Raw genomic sequence first — 17,087 nt, 5'->3', positions numbered from 1 at the left:
GGGTTCGTGTCCGAAGCCGTTGCTGCACATGGCCGACTACTGGTGAACGATCTACTCGTGAATGAATTGCGCGTATCCTCGACAGCAGGTCGTCTGTCTGTCTGTCTGTCGCACACGCAAAGAGATTCGAGGTCGAGAGACACTAAATGGGTTTCATGGACAATCGGGCAGTTTAATCGTTTTCACCAGGCGATCATTAATGTGCCGGCCGTCCTTTAGTGATCGATCTTTACCTCCCTTCCACCTAAAAACCAAGCTAGGGATGCCGCCGAGATCTGGGATACCCCCTTGCATGTGCAGACCTCCATCGTGCAGGAGGTGGTGGTGCAGGTTGCAGGGCCCCAAGCACCAGGACCTATCTGGGGGGGAGCCTCTACTGTCTCTCACATCCCATAGGCTGTTTCAACGCTGGCAGGCTATGGAGCCCTATGGACAGCGATCGTAAGTTCGGCCAACCGGCGCCGGACCTCGAGTCGTCCAAGAGGAAAAGCAGGCGAGAGGCACCGGTCGCCACGCTGTCGAGGCGTGCTGGCGTGGGCCTGCAGTGACATCCGAAACGGGCCCGACTAGGAGCTTAGCTGGCGGACTAGCAGCGGCGACAGGGGCCACGACAAGGAACGGCCTGCGAGCGGGGTGGCCCCGACGCCATTGAAAGCTAGCGGCTGACACCGAGTTATCCCAGAAAGGGTAACCGCTTCACTGATGTAAGCACGCCAAAAAAGGATTGTTCAGCTGGAAGCTAGAAAGAGAGTCCTCCTCCCTCCTTTAGATGAACCCAATCTATCGCGGGAAATGGTTGGGTTCGCTAATCTTAGCGACCACCTCGTGCTAGGCTGCGCTAACGTGCGACGAGTGTCGTGCCAGTGCACGAATGAGGCTGTCGACGGTTTCTAGAAACCCGCGTCGTTGTTTCGAAACAAATGACTGCACGCTACTGCAGTTGATGGGCCACTGGCAGGTTGGAACCATGACCTCAATCGTCACGGCAGTAAGGAGGCAATAGCCAAGACCATTGCCATCTGCCATGGCTGATGCGGTCGTTGTGTCATGGCATAATCCACTATAGCCTTTGACAGGGGTTGCTTTGGCTTTGGCTTTGACTTTTCCTGGAAACTCCATCGCCGTTGTCACCCATCCACCACGTAGTATGGCGGGTACGCACTCCGTGCAGGAAATCGCATTTATGTAGCAACCGTCAACCGGAGCCATCTGCAATACATACACAAGGGTCCGAGGACGAAGAGAAAGCTAGTCACCGGAGAGAAAAGGAAAGGGAAGATCACAAGGACAAGCCAGCCAGAAAACAGGAAGTCCAAGAGACAGTGGGTGATGGAAAAAGCCGTTGTGGTATCCATCTCCTCCCCCTGTAGGATGACTCCATCCTGCCAATTCCGGCGTATTTGTATGATTATCAGCCCCTCAGCCGCGACTAGTTAAATCCGCACATATCCGCCGTCGCTGATTCTCACGTTGGCAAGACCGGGAGCTGGCCGTACAATGTAATACGCCTGATTGAAACCGCGGGTTGTATACTGTTACATCCAACCTGGAGTTCAGTCATTACTCGAGAGTTCGTGGTCTAATCTGATTGAGTCAGTATTGTCGCAACGCCAAATCTAACCAGAGCGATTCTTCTGGTACTGATCACGACGATCTATACTAGTGTCGTCGCGCAGTGAACGGAGTGCGGACGCTCCGGTAGCAGCACCTCGTTTCCTCTCTAGCCCTGCATACACACTTGCCAATGGCCATACGCTTGACATTGCAACTGCCGACGGAGGGAATGGCCCAACAACTTCGGTGATATGGTGCCATCCAAAGTGGCGCCCCCCTTCCTCAAACCGCGGGCATCATGCACGACACGATCCTGGCATTCGACGCCCAGGCCTCTCTATACGCTCAGGGCACGGTGTATTTGATAAGGATATTAAAGATATTCGATAGTCATATTCCATGTTCGCTCTTGCAAGGAACTGTAGGCGCAAAAGCCTGTTGGGTTCCAGAAAAGGGGGCCGTCTTTAATTATCGCTCGTGGGTGGTCGGAGCTGGTCGGAGACGGGCCGGAAAACGCTTGGATCTCGTACGAATTACGCAGAGGAAGAAGTCGCCGGCCGATAGTAGCTCCAGTCCCAAAGACCCGGCAGATTTGCTTTTGCAGATCTGGTTCTAGTCGCCGTTGCATTGCGGCATTCGTGCGGCACAGTTGGCAGGTGCGGCACAGCACCAGCGTGCCAGACAGCCAGGAATGCCACGTTACCTGCACACGCAACTTGGAAACGACGTCGCAACGCATTGTAGATTGCCGATCGCAAGAGGGCTTTCGGTCCTGGGTGGTGAAGACTTCTGTCGGTCGCGTCGGGCGCTTGCCACATTCCCATTTTCGCCCCGTGCGCGCATATGTAATCAGCCAACTTCATGGGGTTTTGCAAGCTGACAAGCTGAGAGGCAGAAGGCAGCCAGTGGGCCACGCCATGACCCCGACCAGGTGCCAGGACCTTGGCCATCCATTGGCCATGTGGCCGAGAAGCGAAAGTGGGACAGAAAACACTCGGACGCCCCAGGCAAAGTCCTTGGAGATTGCCTATACCAGACTTGACATATGGGTCGTGAATGACAAAATTCTGACAAGACAAGAAGGAAACGTGCTCTGATCCGCCCTCCGCCCGCCGTCGGTCCAAAATATCCGATATGAAGCCGCCTGCTCCCTGCTAGCTACGTATGTAAGTCCCCTGAAAAGATCAGATGGGGGGGTTCTTTTGTCGGCTTTTTTTCTAGATGCCGTCTGGTGCTCCCTCCCCCAGTCTAGGTCACAAGTTTAGCACCGGTATATTCCGCCGCAAGTATCCGTGCCATCGCGGCAAGGTCCTTTTGTAAGACGACGTCGTAATATCATTATTCTCCGACGACGAGGTCAGCTGCAAATCCTCGATGGCGCTCGCCCACCGCACCAGCTCGGCCTCTGCCCACGCCGTCTGCATGAGCGCCAGCCCAAAAGGCATGCCCGTCGACGCGTGCACGCCAGCCGGTATCGTCAGCACGGGGTAGCCGGCCTGCGCCGCGACCTGGTACGTCTGGCCGACGTCGGGCGGCACCAGGAGGCCCGAGAGCGTCCTGCTCTTTCCCCCGTCGTCGTCGTCGTCCGCCGCGTCAGGGCGGCGTCGATGCCCGCCCGCGTCGACGACTGCGTGAACCGGAGCGCCTGCTCGTACGTGGCGTCCCTCGCGCCGCGGGTCGCCAGCGAGCCGAGCAGCCCGTCCTGGCCCGAGTAGAACGCCGGGTGGCCCAGGGGCCAGGGGTGGCCGCCCTCGCTGCCGTCGTTGTCGTAGTTGTACTGCACGATGTCCTCGAGCGACTTGATGGCCGTGTTGTCGAGCTCGGCGAGGTACGCCCGGATGTTGTTGTAGAAGTCCACCTTCACCACCGTGTACTCGCTCTCGTTGGGGTACCCGCGCGTGCCGCCGTAGTCCCAGTCCCAGCCGTCGGGGCTGACGAGCCTCTCGTAGTCGGCGATCTCGGTGCCGTTGATGATGGTGGCGCCGGCCGACTCGATCAGTGAAAGGATGGATTTTAGGACATTTAACTGTTCTTCGTCCGCGTGGACCCAGAAACTCTTCCAGGGGAGGCCGAAAGTGGCGTCTTTTAGACAATCTTTCGTAGCTAGAAACTGTGCGTAACCTCCCTGTGGCGTCTTCCCTCTCTGGGCAAGGGTGTAATTATCCCGAGTATCTTCTCCGTAGATGGCATCCAGAGCATACACGGCATCGCGCACCGTTCTTCCGAAAGTGCCGACGGAGTCTTGATGCTCGCTTTCGGGTATAACTCTGGCGGTGTCTTAGTAGAAATCCCCAAACGACCGAAATCAGCAGTCTTACCCAGCCCTTGATGTCAGGCCCACCGTAGGCTTGAAGCCAACAATCGCATTGCGTTCCGCCGGATTGATCACTGCACAGCAACAATCAGTTCTCTTGGTCTCATGTTCCCGCGCCCCCTTGCTCACCGCTCCCGTCCGTCTCCGTCCCGACCGAAAACGCAACCGCGTTGATCGCGACGCCGACCGCGCTGCCCGAGCTGCTCCCGCCGGGGTTGAGCGTGAGGTTGTAGGCGCTGCGCGCCTGGCCGCCGCGCGCCGAGTAGCCCTCCGAGTAGTTGGCGCTGCGCATGTCGGCCCACTCGGACAGCGTGGCCTTGCCGAGGAGCACGGCGCCGGCGTCGCGCAGCCGGCCGACCGCGTGCGCGTCGCGCGGCACCCGGCTGCCCAGCAGCGCCCAGCTGCCCGCCGTCGTCTCCAGCCGGTCCCGCGTCCCGATGTTGTCCTTGACGGTGAAGGGGACGCCGTGCAGCGGGCCCCGGACGCGGCCGGCTTGTCGCTCCGCGTCCCGCGCCGCGGCGATGGCGAGGGCGTCCGGGTTCGGCTGCAAGAGGGTGCTGAGGGGTTGCTGTCAGCGGGCGCGCATGTGCATACTGGAAGAGCGGGGTAGGAGGGATGGCTTGGCTCTACTTTGCATAGTCCTGTGTCTGATACGTTCGCATCATGTAGCAGGTCACCAATTGCACCGAAGTCAAAGTCCCGTTACCCATGGCTGCTTGCATTTGGTCAATTGTGGCCTCTTCAAGCTGGAAACCGCCGCATAGCGGCATTGGGAAGAGCTGAGTAGAGTCTGCATGTTCCTGGAGAGGGAAGAGCGGAACGTCTGGTTCTTCCAATTGGGCGTAGGCTGAAGATACCAGTGCCAAAAACAGGCACCAGCATGATTGTTGGTACATCGCGTTGGTTCGAATGAATACTGAAAAACTCTGGTCTTGCTTTGACGAAGAGGTTGTTACCGCGTGGTTGAGTATCAGGGAAGCTTGTCGGGCCGCCATGCAGTCTCTTGTCCCGCGCTTACTTTCAGCTCTAATTACCGTGGTCTCACATCTTGTGGCGTCACTATGACATGCGTCCCTTCTTGATTGTCACTTTGTACGTCTTTTGAGCTTTCGATTAGAAGAATCACCATCAATTCAACGGTAGCCTTTCCGCTCGCATTGCGGCACTTCAGAGGCAATGGCCTGATCCAGGGGCGTGGTCATAACTGCGCATATAACGTTAGGATACTGGTAGAGTATCTTCTATGTAAGCTCACCAAATGCGCGCGAGTAGGCTGCCGACGCCGCCATCCTGCGGCGGCGGCTGCTGCTGCGTTATAGAACTGGTGCATCCGCTCGCCAAAGACGCCGGCGTCGGAGTGCATCAGCCGGTCCGGCACTACGACGCGGTTCCCTCTGTACATGTGCTTCACCCCCGAAATCTGTGTCGGACGGGATGAGGCCCACCCGGACATGCTCGGCGTCTCAAGCCAAATGGACGTCGATGGTGGGAAGGCTTCGTTTCTGTTGGGTTGTCAGCTTGACATTGAATCGAAAAAGAAATAATGAATAAACGGTGGGACACTGCACTGGGTCCGAAATAGAAAGAGTGATGCCTGGCTTATGCGACCTTGCCGGCTAGCTGTTCACAATGTAGTTGCGGATGTTGCGACTTACCGTCTATCCTCGACGCTTGGTGCTTCTACTTTCTACACAGCACCAGGATTTCACGATATCTGCTGCCACAGTCTCACCTCGGCTTATGCTTGGGGTCCGGGTTACGTCATATAAGCTAAGAAATTTAAATCAATATATTTTCACCGTAGTCTTGGCCTATATGCCTAGTTATCGCCCCCAAAAGGATTCAAGATCTGCAGTTGGCAGGATAATTTGGTCTGTCTTACGTGATAAGGGGCTATACAACCAAACTGGTATGCACGATTCGGATAGCTTCTAACGTCAGAGCCTAGCCCTTGACTCTGACATGGCATTAGCAAGCCATCATTTGTGTGTGACTCCAGACTCCAACAATCAGTGTCTTCGGTACAGAGGAGCATACGAAGGTTGTTGTGGCTTCCAACAGGCAGCAGCATGGGGTTTTCATGATCGACGTACTGGAAGGACGGGTCACAATACTTTATGTAGAGAGAAAAGTATATAAGCTTCCATTCCTGCGTCCTACCAGCAACTCCAGAATCATCATCAACAGCCTCATCAAAGTAACATCACCAAACATCATTCCACTCAAAGTCACCCTTGACACAAACATCATAAACCATTCACCATGTTCAACCTTCGCAACATCGTCCTCGCCATTGCCGTCATCGGCGCCGCGCCCCTTGCAGCCGCTGCCCCATCCGCCCCCGGGACAGACCTGGACGAGGGCGTCCACAACATCGCTGCCGACGGGATCACCGAGAGCCCGCCCGTGATCGAGCGACAGGTCCTCGACGACGACCCAGCGTCGCTGTTCGAGGCCCGCGCCGAGGGGAAGTGCGACGTCGTTAGCAAGAAGAAGAAGCGATGCGACGGCTTTCAATGCAAGGCAGACGAGAATTGCTCGTTTGGTAAAAAGGGTTGCCAGATGAAGAGGAACACCAAGAACTCCAGGAGGCCTGTTGCTTGCTCCCAGTGCAAGTGCGTTCCCCGATAAATCACGCAGGAGCGCATCCTTGAGCACGCCCTACATCTTCCGACTGGGTAGCTCTGAACAGCGCTGATGCTAATTTGGTGGTGCTTGGAGCGGCGCTTCGAGGCGGGTTAGGCAGGGAAAGAGAAAATGAGAAGATGGGGGAGGGTGAAGGGAAATGGAACACGGTGTGGAATATGGGTGCCAGTGGGTCGTCGTTTAGTAGCTGGACTATAAGGTGCAACTATTTCTCTCGTTATCATTCATTTAAATACAAAAGACCTACTGCAGAGGCATTATACACTCCCAGGGGCTCTTGGTGAAGTCGATAAAAGGATTTATTGTACGCAATGCTTTCTCGACGACGACGACTAACATCTTAACCTTTGGGTGCAGTAGACACGGCTGTTGGTGCGTAGTTCTCCATTATCCAAGTCCAAAACAGGCCCCCAACCAACGTCCTGGCCTTCTTTCTGAGTCAACTTGCTTTGTCACTTTCACTTCTTGGTCTTTTCTTCTCGTCGCACCAAAGAAGTCATATCTCCCAGTTTAGGGATATCAAAATGTCACTATGGTCGCCGCACGCAAGAGAAACTACCCACCACCAGCGGCAGATTGTGCTTCGAAACTCGTCGTCACCTGAATCCGGCCTTGCACTCTCTGTCCGCCTACTATGGGCGTGGCGCAGCGCGGGCCGCCGACCGTGGTTACGGGTGTTGCCTCTGTTGTCCCTCGCCTTCTTCTCGATTGCTCTCTTTACCATAGCTGGCGTCCTTTCATCGAAGATTTCCACGGCGGGTGAAGTACTTCTAAAAGGAGACAAGTGCCAGATACCTAACAGGACTCAATCTTCCACCTCAAACACTACCAGCGAGATTCCTGTCGACATGGACATGGCAAGTTATATCAATAATATCGCAAATTATGCGCAACAATGCTATTCCAACACGACGTCGGGTCTACTAGAGTGCTCAAGGTTTATCATCAACTCCATTCCTACAGGACGTGTTGAGTTTGATACGCCTTGTCCATTCAAAGAAGGACTTTGCCGTCGTGAGAATTCTACTATTCGACTTGATACGGGACACTTGAACGGCAACGATATATTCGGGCTGAATGCCCCTAAAGACGAGACATTGACATTTCGCTATGTCGTTCAAGTCAGTATTTCACTATCTATGTCTTTCTTCCCGTTACCTACTAACGTATCCCCGCGTTAATTCCAGTGTTCACCATTGAATTCCATCAATCGCGAGTACAATGTCACTATTGGTAACCACAGCTTTACTACGTATCATTACGGTGCAGCGGTGAAATTCACAAATGAACAAGCCACAAACAACTACACATACGTTGTTCCAGATCTTGAATCTCAATATTCTCTTCCGAGAGCGACAATCCCAAATGTCGACTACTTAGTCAGGCTACGACTTCCTTTATGCTCCTACGAGCCCGCAAACTACGATGTCATTTGCCGTTGTGTGTGACGCTGCTCGGCACTTCGCCCAATAAAATGGCTATAGCCGGGCGGATATACGCATAGGGAGGGTGGAAGCAAACTCCTTTCGGGCACCTCCAGCGGCTATTGATAGGGCGTCATGGCTTCAGCCAAGATCACATCCAAACCGGAGATTCAAGATCCGGATACCTGGGTCTTTTACTATAGAAAGATATCTTATACTAAATAAACTACAACGGTATATCGAAACCCCACACACATAAGACAGTAACCAACGCATATCCAAGCGATGTCTGCAAAACCCTCCCATATCCGTAATCTAGACGGATAGTACCCCTACACCGTTTCAAGCCCCGACCCTATTCTCGAAGCATTCGAAAGTCCATCCTTTGGTAACGAGCCCATGCACACGGTTGTTAGCCCACTGGCGCGCTCGGAAGCCAACAAAGTAGCCGTCGTGGGGCCTGTGGTAGGTGAGCGCCGTGGTAAACCCGCGAGCCTGGAGATCGGCCTGGGGAGTGATGGTACAGATGGAGCCCTGGCCCTTGTACGCGACCTCGTACCCGATGTGTTCCAACATCCTCTTGATCTCCTCCCACGTGATCCTTTGTTGCATCGTCGCCGGGTCCACCTCGCCGAAGAGGATGTCGATCAGCTCCCAGACACGCCTGTTGGTGATGGGAAGCGGGCTTTGTTCCGTTTGCTGCGTCAACGTTTCGATTCTCATCCTCTCCTCCGCCTCTTCAGGTGCCTCCGCCGGCGCCGCCCCCGCTTGGCCCGCTTGGCCCGCGTCCGGGGGCGGATTGGCGGCGGCCCTCACTTCGGCCTGGCGCTGGGCGTAGGTTCTTCTGTCCCTGCGAGGTGACCGCCGTGGGGGAGCTGGTGGGGGCGCGACCTTTTTACCTGCAGGCCGTGGCGGCGTTAGGGTCGTCGTGAAGGGCTGGGCCTCGGCAAAAAGCTGCCGTGTATACATGGGCAATCCATTGCAAGCTCGTACAACCTCATTATCAAATTGTTGCCAGAAGGCGGCCTATAGAGTCACACGCGAGTTCAGTCCGTCTATACGAAAAGCAACATAGCCCCATGGGGGAAAGGCCTTAATTGGGTTCTTACCAGATTCTGTTCAGCTCGGATGCTGGCCGGCTCATTCAGGGGTCTGACCCTGTCTGGTGGGAAATACCTGTCAAAGTTGATTGCGGTCCTCATGCTGGGGAGGAGACGACCCCAGGGGGTGTTCTCGTATGTCCATCCTTGGTAGTCGACGTTACAAAGCGCGGTGAGGCTGGCCGTCAACTCGCTCGCCCGTATCATGTACTGTATGATTCCGTCTCCTCGCTGTGAGAGAACAATCATCCGTCAGCCACGCTTGGAATGCAGGGGCCAAGCCCCGTCTCGACTCGGCGTTTCCATTCAGACTTTGGTGGACTTACTATATCATCGAAAACCGGCTTGAGCCAAGTGAACCTCTCGAACTCGATTTCAAAAATGCCATAGGCAATTAGGGACTGCAGGTGCTGTCGAGTAAATGGCGACAGTGCCAGACCTGTTTGCCCGCTGCACTTATCCAATTCTTCTGCCATATGTCTCATAGCTACAGGAAATGCGTTAAGATTCGTGCACATAGCCCTCATCCTTGATAACATCTCTGTTAGACTTCGGCTCGTGAAGTCCTCTCCTTCTGGCCAAGTGGCAAGGGTACGAGGGTCCAACTCAAATACTTGGCCTTTCTCGGCCCCGGAACCAATTGTGGGTTTCCTACTAAAGTATTGTTGGAAGCGCGGTTCTGCCGACAAGATGTGGTCAGTGTCGCGATTTCGTTTCTCCAAATCGTATTGCATGGTGTGTATCAAACGATACAGGGTCTTGAAGTTGACCTCGAACTCTGCGTGCAGATGGCCTTCCTCTCTCCTCGCTGTTTCATACGCTTCCCACCTGCCCTCGATCTGGACTATCAGTCGGAAGATGTGGCTCCAGCATTCGTAACGGTATACCGCACAAACGATGCTATCGCGGAGCTTCCGAATGTCCCGCTGCGAAGGCCTGAATTCGAAGTCCCTCATGGCTCTCTGCCTGAGTGGCTTTTGCTCGCCTTCGTAGGCCGTTGTCATTTCTACGGGTTGGAGGGCGAAGTTCTCCTCCAAAGTGTCCCGGAAGACGCCCGGGTCTTCCCTCATGCCGAGGAGGAGCGTTCTGGCACTCACCCGCTCCGAGTCGGCGAGCCGCTTGAGAAACGCCCAGTCGATCTCCGAGCCGTGCTTGTAGACCTGGAGACTCTTGCTATCCCGGAGGAATTTTTCGAGCCTGTCGTTGTTGTCTTCGGCGTCTTCCTGGGGTGGCTGGGGACGCCATTCCGTGGGGTTTCCGAAGTCCGCTTCGGCGCCGTCGTCGGGCAACTCCGGGATATTCTCAAAGTCTTTGGCCCCGACCATGTTTTCGCAAACATTCACCAGGAGGGTGTAGATCTGCTGTTGGATCTCCAATGCCAATTCCCCCTGCTCTAAGGTCCGTAGCCCATCTGACGCGTGCTGCAGCCTTTCCTCTCTCGTAGTAGTCCGGTAAAAGTCCCCATAAGTACTATAGTTGGTATCTGGGTCATCGAATTTCATCCATATATCTACATTGGCGGGGTCTTGCGGGTTTGGCCAGAAGCCCATCTTGAATAGAGTGAATGGATCTGCCATGTCTGATTCAAAGAACTCGTACGGGTTACGAGATGCCCGAGAGAACAGCAGCTCGAGAAACGGGCCCGCGTTCGACGAAAGGTCTTCCATGTTGTAACTCGACCAGAGGACCTTGGTACGGTTCAGGAAGCGACCCCATTCTTTCTCGTCATTTCTAGGCGGGGTTCTCAACTCCTCCATCGAAACCTTATAGTCACTATTTTGTCCCCTATCTGGTCTCCAGGGGAGAATGCCCTCAAAGTCGGGATGAGATCTTGTGGGCATTTCGGTCCAGGCCGCCCGGAGCTTCCTAGCCCTTTTGCCGCTGCTTATACCTTTCCAGCTTTTGATGATGCGCGAGCGCTCGTTTTTGTTGCCTACTACATCTCGTAACTTCTTCCATTGCTTTAACACGGTTGTGGCGAAGTTATGTTTAGTAGGAGCTTCTGGCGGAGTCGGAGCCATATTGACTAATTGAAGCTAAAGGTTCCTGGGGTTCGCGACAGTGATGATATTACTCGAAAAGTTGATCTTGGTAGTACCTAAAGCCTGACACTGTGGTTTTACTGAGTAAGGGGCATCTTGATTTCTCTTCCTTTGAGCGCTTGAAAACACGGGTTCTTTCTTGCTTATACTCTGTCTCATCCGCTTGCGTCCAGGCCGCACATCGGTGAAACAAAGGCTTTCACTTGTTTGCAGCTATACTCTACCACAAAGAAGTCCTCACAACACACGTAGCCGAGTACGGAGTCGCATCGTGGCGATAGTGTCTTGCTGGTGGGCAAGGGGCCACACATTGCAATGTGAAGATCCTTTTTCGAGACCTACTCAATTATAAGTCAAACTGCCTTCAGTGACAGCTATGAGACGGGAACTACGCTTATTGGCGACTTCATATGCTCCTTTTGAAACTCAAATTTAAGTAGTCGAAAACAGTGTGGTGAATGTGCTGAGTGCGTGCCACAGATTCTAATAAACTGCAGATGATGATCTGGTGAATTGCACGATGCGCTGTGTTGACCACATTGCCGTCGCGGCCGAACACGACCACGGTAACAAGAAGCTTAAGTGGTGGATTTCGGTAAGCGTCCAGGGATCAGGTCGGACTATCGCATCGGGACCCAGAATATAGAGAGGGTCGACTAACCAGCCAGGGATGCACCGCATTAAGGTGAGCCGATGCCAGATGCCTCGAGTCAGGATGCTGTTTCAATGCGCCGGTGGTCGATCGATGCGGTAGCGCCGCTAACACGCCCTTGCTACCTTCTCGATTTGGCTATATCCCCCTGTCGTGCTATTGGCTGCCGCAGCGGACGGAACCTGTTATTCCACCTCTGATTCCGGCCAAAGACATCTGCATCCCATCACGAGGGCTCGATTCTACAACCCCAAAATCACACCAGCCTTTTTCGACTGGCGATCCGCGCACCCCGCGAACTGACCTTCACCTGCGCTACGAGCTGGCCTCACCACCATTGGAGGAAATCGGCAGTAAACAAAACTATTTAGCACGTGCCATGCATGACCGGGCAGACGGACGACTTGCCGATCAAAAACAGAAGCGGGAAAGACGCAGATTGGCGAGGTGCCTAGCAGCATTTAAACCCTGGCGACGCGGCTCCTCCTGATCCTTCTGACCCTCTTGATCGACAGTGCGTTCAAGCTTTTCTATCGGACATTTTGGACGATCACTAGGCGTCGCTCTTTCCCCCGTTGTTCTCCCCTTCCACTGCAAGCCAAGAAAAATTACCGGAGAGAAAGAGATGTTTCCGCAACTTGGCAACATGCGCGCTCGCGCGTTCGCTTTTAGCCTAATGGCCACGAGCTCGCTGGTTGCCGCGGGGCCCTGCGACATCTACGCCTCCGGCGGCACGCCCTGCGTCGCAGCGCACAGCACCACGCGCGCCCTGTACAGCGCCTTCACGGGGGCGCTGTACCAGGTGAAGCGGGCCTCGGACGGGGCGACGACCAACATCGCACCGCTGTCCGCGGGCGGCGTCGCCAACGCCGGCGCGCAGGACACCTTCTGCGCCGGCACCACGTGCCTCATCACGGTGCTGTACGACCAGTCGGGCCGCGGCAACCACCTGACGCAGGCGCCGCCCGGCGGCTTCCAGGGCCCCGAGGCCAACGGCTACGACAACCTGGCCAGCGCCGTGGGCGCGCCCGTCACGCTCGGCGGCAAGAAGGCCTACGGCGTCTTCGTGTCGCCGGGCACGGGCTACCGCAACAACAACGCCAAGGGCACGGCGGTCGGCGACGCGGCCCAGGGCATGTACGCCGTGCTCGACGGCACGCACTACAACAACGGCTGCTGCTTCGATTACGGCAACGCCGAGGTCAGCGGCCGCGACACGGGCAACGGCCACATGGAGACCATCTACTTCGGCGACAACACGGTCTGGGGCAGCGGCGCCGGCAGCGGGCCGTGGATCATGGCGGACCTGGAGAACGGCCTGTTCTCGGGCGCCGCCGTCAAGAACAACAACGGCGACCCCACCGTCACGAGCCGCTTCCTGACGGCCGTGGTCAAGGGCGGGCCCAACAAGTGGGCGATCCGCGGCGCCAACGCGGCGTCGGGCGGGCTGTCGACCTACTACGACGGCGCGCGCCCCAACGCGGCGGGCTACAACCCCATGAGCAAGGAGGGCGCCATCGTGCTGGGCATCGGCGGCGACAACAGCGTCGGCGCGCAGGGCACCTTCTACGAGGGCGTCATGACGTCGGGGTACCCGTCGGACGCGACCGAGAACGCCGTGCAGGCCGACGTCGTGGCGGCGCGGTACGCCGTCGCGTCGCTGACGAGCGGGCCCGCCCTGGCCGTCGGGTCGTCCGTCTCGCTGCGCGCCACGACGGCCGGCTACACGACGCGCTACCTCGCGCACACGGGCGCCGTCGTCAACACGCAGGTGGTGTCGGCGGCGAGCGCGGCGGCGCTCAAGCAGCAGGCCAGCTGGACGGTGCGCACGGGGCTGGCGACGGCCAGCGGCGGGCAGTGCTTCTCGTTCGAGAGCCGCGACGCGGCGGGCAGCTACCTGCGGCACTACAACTTCGAGCTCGCCGTCGCCAAGAGCGACGGCTCCAAGCAGTTCCGCGAGGACGCCACCTTCTGCACCGAGGCCGGGCTCAGCGGCCAGGGCACCACGTCCATCCGCGCCTGGGGCTTCCCGACCCGCTACTTCCGCCACTACAACAACGGGGGCTACGCCGCGAGCAACGGCGGGATCCACACGTTCGATGCGGCGGGCTCGTTCAACGACGACGTGAGCTGGGCTGTTACCACTGGCTTTGCTTGAGGCGGAGGCCGGGGTGCGCACTTGCTGCGTTGCGGTAGTATATTAATTTTGGCAGTGATTTGAATGTCCATATTTAGTATCTCATGAGGGGTATGTAATTAGAGTTGTTTGATCTGCGCATAGCAGCAGCTGGAGATTAATATTGAAGATCCACATACAATGTGACCGTGACTGTGACTGACTCTGAAATACCCCTTTGTCTCGCTCGTTCTTTATTTCTCAATCAACATTTTTCATAAACAATCCACCCAAGTCGGCCACTATAGCTCGGAGTCATTGCACAATACTGGGAAATGCTAGTTCGAGTATATCGGGAAACTATGTGTATACTGACTAGTATATACCTCGGCCCACTTTACTATATATAGGTTAAAGTTTGTCTCCCCGTTTCACGTTTATACCAAGTGGCTGAGCGGCCGTTGAAACTTCCAAAAGCATGTTTATTGCCATTTTCGCGGGCAGAGCGGTGGCGCGGGATTTTATGCACTGCAACCTCGCTCTATCAGGCCCAAAGATAGCCGGCACCCTAGTTTGGGACCTTCCACTGACACGCAATGTGGAATAGTGCCCAAACAGCCTATCGCCGACGCTTGAGTGCGGCTCGGTGTGGAGTGGCTTCTACTATTTTTACCATCAGCAGTTTAAAAAGACTACTGAGCTGTGCACTTATTTCACGTAGATGAGGAAACGAGTGTGTCCTATCTGCGCCGCAACGGGTCACGACAGGGGCTAGGAAATGTGGGTTGTTTCCTGTTTCGAGTTGCGGTTGGGCCCGAATCAAACTGTCGATGAAGGACGCCGATCACAAATGTCATGTATCGTAGATATAAGAGGTCGGTGGTGCAGCCAGCCAGGAGCGTGATGATCTGCAAGTCAAGGGAACCCTCTCTCACTCTTTCACGGTCAACCCCAATAAACGACCTTCTTTACCTCCATAGCAACGACTGGGGATAACCTACTATATCCCCCTTTCTACTGCAATCCATCGCAGCAACTCGTCGAAATACCATCATGAAGTTCACGTGGAGCATTATAGCTGCCATCCTCGTTCTTGGGGTGTCGGCTGCACCAGTTGATGGCTATGGTCAATACATCAAGGTAAGTCACTTCGAGACAAGCTCCTCACCTACGCACTTAACCTGAACTATACTGATCTTAATATAGAGCCGTACACCAGATTTGATGAGAAAGGAGCTTGCTGCAATGGACGGCGGTGTCTAGCCCGAATCCTGGCATATGGGGATTTGCCCCTACCGCAAACAAACGAGCTAGGCACCGACTTGGGCCTCGTTTCCTTTTATTGCAGCTACGAATTGAACGACATAACGAAATACATACAGACAACTTGGGGATGAGACGAAAGGCTATTACCGGAGATACTGCAGCGCTTTGGGTTAGACTATGGCTGCTATGCGTCCCGCGTTGCCTTGAAAGGCAGGTTCTACCGACTGGCCATAGTCGATATATATCATCACAAAACGAGGCAATTGTTTGCCTCGGTCATGTCGGAAAAGGCAGCATGGCTTCTCTCGACTTCCGAGGTCTTACACTAGACGCATCCTGCCTCCGAGTACGCTGACGCGTTCAAGCTGTCAACTATACGCAGTGCTTAATGGCAATCTCGTTTAATTCTATACTTTCTACTAGGTTTACTTGGGATCGCATTGAAATGATGAGAATACCCCTTGCCCTTAGCAACTAGAAAAAATCGAGAAATTGGGCCACATTGCGACAACAGAAGATTTATAACTTAATTCTCTCGTGCTATACGACCTACTCGGCTCAACCTCATCTCGACCTACTCCTCGAGGTGGTCTAAGTATCTCTGGTGGCTTAATCCCTTAAGCCACTCACTGGCTGAGCGAAAATACAGTGCATCCCTTCTAACATTTAGCGCTTATAATCTCTATTAAATCTATATAAGGACAACATACGTCATAATGATAAGGCACATCCTGTGCCGTATTCGATTCAGTACATTGGAGATGCTGTTAACCACGCCACTAGCAGTTCACTCCTTCGAGTTCTTCATACCATATCGTAACATACACCCATAAGTAGATAAAAAGGAAGGAAAGAATGCGCATAATCTCGTTTAGTATGCAGCAATTACTGTAATACCCATTCGCTGATGCGGCCTTAGGCATGAGACATGAGTACTCCCGCGTTATATAAACTCCCTACAATTCCATTCTATAACATACTATTAACCCACTAACAGACATCGGACTAGAACCACATGTGCCGCCTCATCAGAAACTCCGCCTCGACGGGAAAAGATTGGTATGTTGCAGGAATTCTATTGTCTGCCTAGAATTACATCGCACTCCTACAGCCATTTCGGCATCCTCACGCCCTATAGGGTGATGGAGAAGCGTGACACCCCTTCTTCTGAGAAATACGAACCTATCATCCGTGGTATTTGCTCAACAAGTATATCTTGTAGGCGCATGAGTACATATCAATCGACCTTGATGCCGTGGAGACCCCGGGTCTCTCCAAGCGGGCGCCTTTTCAGTACTGCAAGTCCTAACCTCGTTCCCCTCCCCTTCCAACTAGCCACTTTGCGACATGGAAAAGCCAGCTTACATATTGGCCCCTCCGCCCCCAAAAGCCAGGCACGGCCGACCCTGCCCGATCCGGGGTTTGCATCGCGGCCGCGGGCTTCGCGTCGGCCGTGGCGTTCGGCATCGCGATGCTGGCCAAGGGCGGCTCGGACGCCAAGGAGTGCAACACGGTGCACACGGGGTCGACGAACGACAAGGTGCACTGGGAGGTGTACGCCGAGGGCGGCAAGCACTGCGACACGTCGGCGCAGCTCGATACCATCGCGGGCGCCATGAAAAAGTACCTCAGCTCGCAGCACGGAAACATCTGCGGCGTCAAGTGCATCAAGCTGGACCACGGCGGCACCTGGCGCGGCTACGTCACCCTCGGTGGCACCAAAGAGGACCTCAGTGCCTACCACTGCGGGAAGTCGTACACGTTTGGGGACTGTGGGAAAGGGGGTAACAAGGATATCAGCTTGGACTAGGCCTTTCGACAAGGCGCGGTAGGTAACATCGGTCGATCATGAGGGACATAGTGTAGCAGGGGCAGTGCGGCTGCTTGCAGCCAGGGTATAAGAAGCCACATCAGCTGCTGCGCAGCCATAGTCAGATCTTCATCGAATATACGCACGTAACCAAGTGGCCATC

General features: G+C 55.1%; 5 protein-coding genes across 5 annotated transcripts; 4 read left to right on the top strand and 1 right to left on the bottom strand.

Moving 5' to 3' along the window:
* Positions 1-2,807: 2,807 nt before the first annotated feature.
* PG998_011984 (uncharacterized protein) lies at positions 2,808-4,578 on the bottom strand (the record flags this gene model as incomplete). Its single annotated transcript, XM_066878800.1, has 5 exons — positions 2,808-3,111; positions 3,180-3,821; positions 3,873-3,942; positions 3,998-4,425; positions 4,499-4,578. The coding sequence occupies 5 exons, from the start codon at positions 4,576-4,578 to the stop codon at positions 2,808-2,810; spliced, it is 1,524 nt and encodes a 507-aa protein (XP_066725184.1).
* Positions 4,579-6,130: 1,552 nt separating this feature from the next.
* PG998_011983 (uncharacterized protein) lies at positions 6,131-6,499 on the top strand (the record flags this gene model as incomplete). The annotated part of the gene is made up of 1 exon (XM_066878799.1): positions 6,131-6,499. One exon carries the CDS (start codon positions 6,131-6,133, stop codon positions 6,497-6,499), a length of 369 nt encoding a protein of 122 aa, XP_066725183.1.
* Positions 6,500-7,038: 539 nt separating this feature from the next.
* On the top strand, positions 7,039-10,435 carry PG998_011982 (uncharacterized protein; the record flags this gene model as incomplete). The annotated part of the gene is made up of 4 exons (XM_066878798.1): positions 7,039-7,635; positions 8,266-8,772; positions 9,051-9,173; positions 9,587-10,435. The coding sequence occupies 4 exons, from the start codon at positions 7,039-7,041 to the stop codon at positions 10,433-10,435; spliced, it is 2,076 nt and encodes a 691-aa protein (XP_066725182.1).
* A 1,943-nt stretch (positions 10,436-12,378) lies between these two features.
* On the top strand, positions 12,379-13,890 carry PG998_011981 (uncharacterized protein; the record flags this gene model as incomplete). Its single annotated transcript, XM_066878797.1, has 1 exon — positions 12,379-13,890. The coding sequence occupies one exon, from the start codon at positions 12,379-12,381 to the stop codon at positions 13,888-13,890; it is 1,512 nt and encodes a 503-aa protein (XP_066725181.1).
* Positions 13,891-16,129: 2,239 nt separating this feature from the next.
* Positions 16,130-16,924, top strand: PG998_011980 (uncharacterized protein; the record flags this gene model as incomplete). Its single annotated transcript, XM_066878796.1, has 2 exons — positions 16,130-16,173; positions 16,450-16,924. 2 exons carry the CDS (start codon positions 16,130-16,132, stop codon positions 16,922-16,924), a joined length of 519 nt encoding a protein of 172 aa, XP_066725180.1.
* Between the last annotated feature and the right edge of the window lie 163 nt (positions 16,925-17,087).

This window comes from Apiospora kogelbergensis, assembly GCF_038363985.1.
Source record: "Apiospora kogelbergensis strain CBS 113332 chromosome Unknown utg000008l_segment0_segment0, whole genome shotgun sequence".
NCBI classification, from domain to species: domain Eukaryota; kingdom Fungi; phylum Ascomycota; class Sordariomycetes; order Amphisphaeriales; family Apiosporaceae; genus Apiospora; species Apiospora kogelbergensis.
Note: the sequence above shows the minus strand (reverse complement) of the source record. Positions and strands in the feature narration are given on the sequence as shown.